At 35.8% G+C, this 10,453-nt stretch overlaps 1 protein-coding gene across 2 annotated transcripts; it reads right to left on the bottom strand.

Annotated features, from left to right (window-relative positions):
• Positions 1–5,427: 5,427 nt before the first annotated feature.
• LOC116213855 (RNA pseudouridine synthase 1) lies at positions 5,428–7,982 on the bottom strand. Of its 2 annotated transcripts, XR_004158132.1 has the most exons (3): positions 7,504–7,982; positions 6,416–7,231; positions 5,428–6,324 (listed from the first exon to the last, which is right to left on the bottom strand). XR_004158132.1 is itself a non-coding variant. In XM_031548951.1 (2 exons), the coding sequence occupies exons 1-2, from the start codon at positions 7,937–7,939 to the stop codon at positions 6,558–6,560; spliced, it is 1,110 nt and encodes a 369-aa protein (XP_031404811.1). In that variant the 5' UTR covers positions 7,940–7,982; the 3' UTR covers positions 5,428–6,557. The 2 variants fall into 2 exon arrangements, 1 of the variants encoding a protein (XP_031404811.1); XM_031548951.1 differs by having other exon boundaries at positions 5,428–7,231.
• Between the last annotated feature and the right edge of the window lie 2,471 nt (positions 7,983–10,453).

Here is a 10,453-nt window from a genome sequence, read left to right as displayed (position 1 = left end):
ATTACTTTTTCATACCCAAGTCATCTTTAATTTCTTTAATTTGATTGATTTCCTATGACCCCCTTTCCGTGTCAATCAAGCTGTCCGCCATCAGCTCACCTAAAATGTTTGAAATGTTGTTATTCTATTTATTTATATGTTGTCGTAACTACGAAAATTCAAAAGGCCATCCCCCTTTGTCGATTAATATCAATTAATAATTCTTCCCGAGGATCGACGTGTAGTAGCAATACTCTTAACCTGTACGTACCTTATTTTACAAGAAAACCAAAATAGACATGAAACAAGAATAGAAAAAACTTGTGTAATATATTTGACATTTCACATCGTTGGTGTATTGTAAATATAAATATGTTCCGGTTTGCTTTTCACGCTGCATACTTTTTATTTGTCCGATATATAACGGCTGTATCATTATTATTTTTCTTTTGAGGGGCCAAAATGTTAAGGAACAAAATATTAAAATAGTGGGTGGATAGTACAAAGTCCATGCATGTTTCCTTAGCAAGGAAGCTTGCGGGTTTCTTAGGGTCAACTGAATATGCTAAGGAAAGTGCGTAGCATAGCAACAGTTTTTTTTTTTCCAAATCATCTTAAGCATTTTTTCGAATTAAGAATAAAATGGAATTCATGAAGAACATGAGAAAAATAATCTCAGATAATTTTATCTCACCATATAAGGTGAAAAAAGTACTAACCATTATCATAAATGAGTAAATAAATATGCTAAGTATAATTAGAAAGGCGACAAGACAGGCAATTTCTTCACTTCGTTATTTTGTTTTCCTAGTTTTAGGTGTATGCAAGTTTTATAATGAAAAGGGATAAGAAATTTAGTTAAGAGTTGTATTAATTAATTGTACGTTTCGGCTATTTTTCTTAAAACTCTAATATGAAATAAAATAGCTTTTTTAAAAAAAAAAATTGAAAGAATTTAATTAGTTTTGATAAAAAAAAAAGAAATGAAGAAGAATCTGTCAAAGAAAAAAGCCACCACGGCATGTAAATTGTAGTCTTTTCCCTTCTTTAGGCAGGAGGATAACTGATGAGGCAGCAGATACTCAATTGGATAAAACTCATCCATATTCCCCTTCTCTTTTTAATTTTTTTTTCTTTTTATATAAAAAAATTCCTCAATAAATTTTTTTTAAGACAAGGTGCATTCTTAGCCTACTAAATAAAATTAAATTATAGATAGGTATTGATTTGGTCCTAACTACGAGATATTTTAAGTGGATTTGGACGAAAAATTAAATTGTTCCTCTGAATATTAAAGAACTACATATAGAATTAGGCAAATTTATGAAGCTCATATAACTAACCAGTAACTACAGCAAACAGCTATGATCATTTGTTTTCCAATTCATGTAAGTAATTTCAAGCGATCCATACCGTCATTTCAAAATTGTCAGTATGTTCCTCTTTCTTCCATATATGTTTTCAGCGTGCACTTTGATATCCAGAAATCCAATGGGTTCTAACTAATCTAGTCGAACTAAGTCGGTCCACTAAAGGGTAAATCTCTCATAACGTGGATTTTCTCCATTCACAAGATTCTAATTCGATACCTTGCTTAAGTGGAAGAAGCACCGAACCGCTTAACCAATCCACGTTGGTTCTTTCTTCCATCTATTTTTGAGTGAATCTTAGGTGGTGTTAGATAAATTAATTGTTTAATTAGTTAAGAGAAGACATGCATTTGAAGAAGGGGGGAATGAATAAGAATGAGAAAAGTTTTGTGAGAGATAAAAAACACCAATAAGTGAAGAATGACTTATTTCATTAACTCAAAATTCTCTACTTATTTCATTAAGTAATTTTACGCTTAATAATTAAGCAACTTAGATCTTTTGTCTCTCTTCTTTCCCTTTTTCTTACATTCATTTTTTATTATAACTAACTTGTAACTAACTTTTAAGTACTTATTTAATTAAGTTAAAACAAACACACTCTTAGGTGGTATTTGATAAATGAAGTACTTAAAATTAAGTATTTAATTAGTTACGAAAAGAAATGTATAGGAAAAAGATAAGAATGAATAAGAGTGAGAAAAGTTTTATGAGAGATAAAAAGCAATAATAAGTGAAGAATGATTTATTTTATTAAGTCAAATTTTTTTACTTAATTAAATAAGTGATTTTTTTCTTAATAATTAAGTATTTTAGACCTTATCTCTCATCTCTCATCTTTCCCTCTTTTTTACATTCATTTTATCTTATAATTAACTTGTACCTAACTTTTAGGTCCTTATTTAATTAAGTTGAAACATACTTTTAGTCTCTTTTTTCGATGATTCGACTATCACCGCCTTATGACATATTCCATCTTCCTTTCTTTGTTGAATCAAAATCAATTATAATACATAAAAGAGGGGAGCGAAAGAAAGATGCGCTACGTAACTCAAATTACAAAACATTCAGCTCTACGTTATACTGACGTTTCGATTCCAATTAAATGAACTTTATCAATATTTTGTTCGTGGCCTCAAAAAGATAAATCTTGTCTATGTCATATTTGGTGTATTTTAGTTAATTACTCATATCATTTGTGTATAATCATGCATAATTATTTTTTTTGAAAAATTATTATTTTTTGAATAATTGAAGAAACTGTGGTAATTTTTTCAAGATTGATGTGCTAGATGTCCTGGAAGTACATGAAAATTCACTTTTTTCATCATTTTTTTACCTATATATATATATATTTTCTATATGCTCTGGTATCTAAAAGTCAATAGGCTGCTAGCTAATCTAGTTGAACTATGTTGGCAATCAAGAAATAAAGTTCTCCAAGTATAAATTTTCTTCACTCATAAGACTTAAATTCGAGATCTTATTTAAGGAAAATAAGTATCGAACCGCTTGAACAGACCTATATTGATTACCTCTATAACTCTTTTTTTTAACACTCTAATTCCTGTATAATATCTCACTCATACAATGATATAAATTTACGCTGCAACGAGTGAATATCAATACCAATAATTCCGAAAAGAGGACAAGTATATAAACTCCTTCGCATGGAAGATCTAACAAATAAATGAGAAATCAATGAGGAAGTACGGACGCATATTTATAGTAAATATTTTAGAGATATAGAGATATTTTTTTTTGGTGAAAGGATATGGAGATATTGAATCTAAAGCATGTGATTCTCCTTCTTCCTCGTCATTGTCAAGAGCATTAATTGTATTGGCCTAATTAGCTCCTTTCAGCCAAACAACGAAAACACCCTCCAGGACAATGATGGGACATTGACGGTACTAACACGGGTATGAAATCATAATTAATAGCCGAATGTCGACTTATGGTCTTTAAGAGTAGAATTTCTTGTTTATACTCATCCTATTAATTGATTGATCTCTAACGCTTCAGGAGAGAGAAAATATCAACCCCATTTCGTAAGACTAGCTTGCTTTTTGATTTTTTAGTTGGATTAGTGATTCAACTCAATTTGATTTTATATAATGATTGTAAGTGTTGATGAATATATCAACGTGTGATAATATATACGTATGTATTTATAGATACGAAAGTAGATATAAAATTTATTATTAAAAAATTAATTATAAAAATTATTAGAAAAAAATATGAGTGAAAAATTATTATTAAATGGAAGAAAAAGACAAAACAATAATAATTATATTAGAGGTTATTACAACATATATCTCATTGTTTTACCTTTTTTCAAATTTATCACATGCTTTAAACATTACTAAAAAAGAATTATGGTTTACATCAATCTATCGCGCTGTCAATTTGTCCGTTAAAGACATAAGTGGGTTCCAAACTTATCCTATGATTTTATTTTTTCTCAAATTTATCTCATGATTTTAATGTTTTTCTCAAATCTATCCATAATAAAGAGGCACAGTGACAAAACTGGACCCCTTACATTCCACGTTAGCAACACTGTTAAATGATGACGAAAAAATTAACGTCATGATAGATTCGGAACTAGATGTAAACCATGAGCTTTTCTGGATAATTTTTATACTATAAAATGGATTTGAGAAACGAGTGATACTGTGAGATATCTGGCGTAATAACCCCATTATATTGTTGAAATTGGAGAAAAATAGAGTTGAGTTGAGTAAAGTTGAGTTATTACTGAAAAAACAAATGAAGCCGCTATTTGGAATCAAATATTGTAAAAAATGATTTCGGTTCGGTTTATCAATTCAATTATAAATGAATTAGGTTGTTTGGAAAATTAAGGAATTTAAGCGAAATGAATTGAATTATCATGTTTGGAATGTATTTGTAATGAAGTGATTCATGATTTCAAAATTTAAAACTAAGGTTGTCAATTCTAAGAAATTATATTCTATCTAAATTTTGTTGATTTTAGCCCGAGCTGAATTCCAATGTAAATCTTGCATTTTAAAAACAAATCTTGTGTTATTTGAATTCTAAACAACATAATTTAATTGAATTATTGTGACATGAATTGAATTATTGCATTTTGGAGGATTCCAAAACAGACTAGAGGAGTATTATATGAGATCTCATAAGCACTTTTTTTTCCTTTTTATTTTTTATTTTTCAAGCAGAACATCTTTTGGTGCGAATTTTTTTTCAAATAACGGTTTGGATTGAATTTGATGACCGCAAACATGATCTTCTCTAGTAAATTAATAGGCGCTTACGGAAACTATTTCTGTTTATATATTCTTATATTCCGGATATTAATCTATTACTTATTCTACTTTCAAGGGTTCTAAATTAACATATTTCACTTACTTTAGGTTGTTCTAAAATTACCAATTTTCTTTCAGTAATTTTCCATAAGAAAAACACTCCGAAACCAAGCCTGGACGAGTATCATTCAATTTTGGTCTTGTTGCAATGCTTCAGCATTCCCTATATAAATGGGAAAAGCAAAAAAACTGGATCGATTTTGGCCATGATGATGATCCTATCTTCATTTTCACCCCCATCGTTAATCTTGAGCGAAATGAAGTCAAATCAATCGAAAGCCCCAAAACTAGCTATAAACTGCCCGATAACTGGCGCACAGAACTAAGGGAGCGTTCACCGGACAATCCTGCCATTCTGCAGAAATCTCAGAAGCTTTGCTTGCTTCCCGTCCGCTGAACAACTCCCCTGGGAACTAGAACATTCAAATGGCTTAGTGCTTTCTCTTTGCATCGATGGCTGAATTCCTTATCTTGTTTTCACGTACTTATATGTATATGCATGATTTAAAATGACTCCTGCATTTGAATGGGTTTTGGGCACCATCCAACCCGAGGCCATTATCGTCTGCCGCTGGTGGCACTGCAGCGGCAGTACCCACCGCCAGAGAAGCTGCGTATCAGTGGGGCGAGGTCGACCCTGGCTTCGGTATCGGGGATGGTAATGGCTTTGGTGGACGCTTATCTCATCTATTTTATAAGAGTCCATAACATTTGGAAACAATAGAACATTCTTCCCATTGAGCCATACGATTTCAGTTGAAAAAGACTGACTAAAAATGATACAGAAATTTTCATTACATGTTCAAGAATTGTTCATCAGTAGAGAAACATGACTTCGGAACAGAAGGGCATTTCTTGTCTCTTTTGTTGTAGCTCATCTAATTTTTTGAGAATAGATCGGGAAACAGATCTCAGATTCACACTGCTAAGTGCTAACCAGGGTCCAGGGCTCCCACGCTGCATCAGAAACCAGTGAATCTCACGGGATCTAGGATGTGAGAGAACTAAAATGCCGTGTTTAGCACATGTTAACGCTTCTAACATCAAGCTGGACGATTTTTGACGTCGATTCCTTTAATTTCCTTCTTACCAAGCATATCCTTACAGACCGCGCTTTGCTCTTACTCACAGTGAGCTTTCATACCAAACACATTCCTTTCCTTGGAGACTGAGCTTTCAGGAAGCTCTCAGTGATCGTGACCATTCACGGGGCCATTATTGGGTCTTGGGTTTGGAAGAAATGCAGTCACCAAGTGGCTCTCAATCGGGAAAAAAGACATATATACCTTCATTGCTTTCACCAGAAATTGGACCTTGAATCACAAGCTCAAACCAAGGCACTGAAACTTGAATCGAGGAGTCCTTTATTGGCTTCATCTTGCCACTCTTGAATGACGATTGTAATTTCACAAAACAAGACGGAGCTCAAACTTAAATCATAAGCTCAGAGCAGTCCCTGCAAACTTCTGTTCTCAGCATCATAAAAGGAACAGCAAGGGAACTTGTTCTTACCTTCTGTCCTCTACAAGACGGCTCCGACAATTGGCGACCACTAAATGGCAGCAGCACCAGAAGCAATCTGTGATCCGTCATGGTGGTGGAGGTAATGGTTTGGCGAAGATATTCTAGAGGACATCATGGAATTATTTCTGGAACGTATTTTCGCAATCAATCTTCATACTGTATTTCGAGGATACTATATCAATACAAACTTACGAGTTGCTTTGAGCTCCATTCCCAGCACCTTGCTTTCTGCGCAGTAAGAAGGGCCAGGTTTTGGGCCGAACAAAATCAAGTATTCCATATTGCCAATGATATATACACTTAGCATCAATTTGAGGAGGTAGACTTGAAGCATTTATAGCTCCAAATCCTGACTAGCCCAGGAAGGCAATGGTGCTCGAAACATGATCCTTTCTCCGGTCTCTGGGTGATCAATTGACAAGCTCTCAGCATGAAGTGCATGAAAGTCGTACACTTTCCCTTCCCATTCATATACGCCCTTGTACTTAACGTCTCCCCTAATGGGGATCCCGAGATACTGACAATGGAGTCGTATCTGATGGGTTCTTCCACTCCTAGGGCTCGCTCTCATCAGAACCTCATCCTTCTCACCACTCGCTCCATCACCTACCAAAGCTTTTTCTTCAACTACTATCATGTCTTCTTCGATGTTTACTTGGTTGGATATTTTGCTCAGCCTCTTTTTTCCGTTTACACACAACACTTCTAAGGAAGTCTCCATGTCTCGCACAAGGGATCCGCCAGGGAGACTCCGGCCCACATCTGATGCAGCATAGACTCGCCAAGCCCCAAACTTTGATCTCCCATGCCCCGACCTTACCGTGATCTTCTCCCATTTGGGGACCACCCCGACGCACAGGGCTATGTATGTCTTCTTCACCTTGTGCTCTGTAAATGCCTTCACAAGCTTCGAAGCCACTCTGTGCGATTTGGTGATAAGCATAACTCCACTCGTGTCTCGATCGAGCCGGTTTGCAAGGTGAAGTTCGGGCGGCGCAGAGTTACTCCCTGAAAGTGGAAGGGCGAGAGTTCAGGATCAGTGTCTTAGGTACTCACTTGACGGTATTGCCGCATCGACAAAACGCTGTTGAACTACGAAATCCATAGTAAAGACTAACAAAGAGAACTTTCTAATTTATAAGACCGAGAATCCTCAATCTGATCAAACAAACACCCGGGAAGATTCAAACATGCTGTCTCCAAGTTCCTTACTTTCATCAACTACAATCAAGAACATCAAAAACCCAGCTAGCAAATTAAGAAATTAGATGCAGAAATACCTTCACAGACCCCGCCGGCCTTGGCAGACTCGCCGGAGTCACCGACAAACCGGGAGACCGACGCCAGCACGCTCTCACAGTAAATTCCCGGCGGCTTGTTGACGGCTATGAGCCACTCGTCCTCGTGCACCACACGGTCTCTCTCGAGAACGAAGAGGCTCGATCTGGAAGAAGCCGACATCGCCCTCGCAAGCTCTATGGGCTTCGATACCGCAGGCAGCGGAGGCGACAGCGGCACCGGGTAATTATTCGGAGCCTCGGGGGCACTCGCGGAAATGGGCTGCCCCTGCTGATGATGCCGGTGGTGGTCGGGCAATGACATTGCGGCGACGGCGTAGGAGAGGTGGGGGGCGGCGGCGGCGGCGGCGGAGAGGGGCTTGGAGAAGCGGTCGCTCGCCGCGGAAGAAAAAAATCGGAGACGAATAGCCGAACACATCCGCGTCGGTAATCCGGCACGCGAACTGGGTTATTTTATAGGATTGATTGCAATTCAGCCCCTAAAGTTTTATTTCCATCTCAATTTGATCCTTATTCGGCCATTGGATCAATTGGAAGTGATATCGGCTTTTGAATTTGATCATCCGCGTTGACGAGTACAATACACACACACACACATATTTTGCTGGACGAGTACAATAGACTACAAGGCGGCACGACATGAGCAATTTTCAATCAATCCTTAAGTAAAACTAAAAATGAATAATTTTACAGACTTCCGTAAATAATAACTCAAACTTTGATTGAAACTTATGCGGAATAAGAAATAAAACGAATAGAATAACACTGTCGCCATCCACTTATTCATTAGCAATCGTTTTTGTCCATGACATATTTTTGTCACCAATTAGCCCCCAAACGTTGGCATTCCGTCTACCATTTATACCATTCCGTTAACCTCAGTGAAGGAAAATTCATGGACAACATTACATTTTACGTCACTTTTTCATTATGGAAGAGTATAAATGGTAGACGGAATGTTAATGTTTGCGACTAAATGGTGACAAAAATATGTCAGGGACAAAAACGGTTGCTAATGAATAAATGGATAGCGACAGTGGTAGTTCTACTCGAAATAAAACATATCCGTTCAATATTTTCTCCAATGCCTGGAATGTATATCTCAGTTGGATCTCCCTCCCCTATATAAGAGGATCCCATGTCGTATTAGAGGAAAGGCTCGCACATATTGCTGGAGATAACAACTTGTAATTAATAACCGCTATTGAAAAACACAATTATTCAACATAAATCAAGATAACTGATGTGAAACGTGGAGTTCCTTCTATCAGTAGCTCTTGCATTATATATAGGCAATTTTATTTGTAAAGCTTATATGATTTATTTAGTATATGTAGATAAAATTAACTAATTAACCGAGCCTCCAAGATGAATTCCAAATCATTTCAGTGTATGTACATAATACTTCAACTGTACCTCATTGGTGTCAATAGATAGCTCAAACCGATTTCAATTACGTTCCTTCAATCATACACCTTAGGGTGGTCATCAATAACCACCCTAAATTTATCAGGATACCATAAACTCAAAAAACAACAATGTAATAACAATAATTGAGAGGTCCATCTCTATTCTTTATATTTTCCTTAAAAAAAAATAGGTCGTCTATCAAGAAGTTCACAATTAACATAATCAAGATGTAACAAATTATAATATCATCATCTTAAAATCGTCGAGACACTGATTACAGCATGCCATATCTTTTTCTGTACAAGCGCCTTGAGTGGTCGAGCAACAATAAAGATGTACACAATTAAGATAATCAAGAGCGTAAAATCTGTCATCTTCTAGTAGCAATTGAGAGATATTCGTCTACTATATGTAGAATGTTGGGAAAGGATCACCAAACACCTATACATAGCAAGTTAATCTTTCACGTCTTGTGTGATCAAAATAGGATCTAAAAGCATATAGTGAGGAAAATTGAGAGACACCGAGATTTAACGTGGAACATAGGGAAAAATCATGGAATCAACTCCGACCCAACTTCACTAATCAATAGTGGTTATACATTATTTTTCATTAAGGGTAAATCCTGGATCAACCAAATTCAAGAGATACACTCTCTTAGATCACCAAAACCAAAATTCGTTACCTGGGAAAGACAGTTTACAAACTAAGCCAAAACAAAAGCTACAGAGCTCAAATTAAAATTACGACCCTTCAAAACCTAGTCCCAGAAGTCATGAGGCAGCTATCTAAATTTCGTCTTAATTGGAGTTTGTTTGACGTCCTAATCGAGGGTTGATATGCGACTTGTCGCTGCCCCGATTCTGCTTTGTTCTCTATTGTTCTCTGCTCTGTTCTACTGATTCTTCTCCTGCTCCTTGAAGCTCACGTTTCTGCTTTTATGCTGCCACCATTCCTCAGCTTTTTGCTAAGAAGATCAACCCTTCATAGATCTATTAAAGCCTAATAAGAGCCCAAAAATTTGAGCCTATTTCTTCCTCCAAATAGCAGGGATGAACCCAACATAGAACTTCCGGACTTAAGGAATTTGTGGACTTTCGTGGGGTAGGACTTTGATTTCAATGTCACTAAATGATTAAGCCACCAATCACTAAAACGGACTATGCCATGTACAGGGAAATATAATCTAAATAAATGGGTAGCGGTAGTTCTGTTGGCAAAAATCAAATACGAAATATTAGTCCGTTTGGTTTTAGGGTCGATTTTAAATTTTAACTCTAACTTTAACTCTACTCATTACAAAATAAGAATCAACAACACAATTATTACTTTTTCAATTTTTTTCAATTTTTTTAACCATTCAATTTAATTTTTAATACTAAATTCTCTCGACTATTTATTATTTTTTCACACTTTTAAAATTTTAAAAACATGATTAACCCTAAAAGACTTTCATAAGTATGGATCTTTTTTAGAGTAGAATACCACTATCGCCATCCACTTATTCATTAGTAACCGTTTT

Source organism: Punica granatum, chromosome 7 (genome assembly GCF_007655135.1).
Source record: "Punica granatum isolate Tunisia-2019 chromosome 7, ASM765513v2, whole genome shotgun sequence".
Lineage (NCBI taxonomy): Eukaryota > Viridiplantae > Streptophyta > Magnoliopsida > Myrtales > Lythraceae > Punica > Punica granatum.
This window is presented reverse-complemented; position numbering and strand designations above follow the sequence as displayed.

Bases quoted from the DNA above. Each gene is read 5' to 3' on its own strand.
- LOC116213855 (XM_031548951.1), bottom strand. From the start codon at position 7,939: ATGTGTTCGGCTATTCGTCTCCGATTTTTTTCTTCCGCGGCGAGCGAC. The intron at 7,232-7,503 runs GTATTTCTGCAT...TTCCACTTTCAG, and splicing joins GGCCGGCGGGGTCTGTGAAG to GGAGTAACTCTGCGCCGCCC.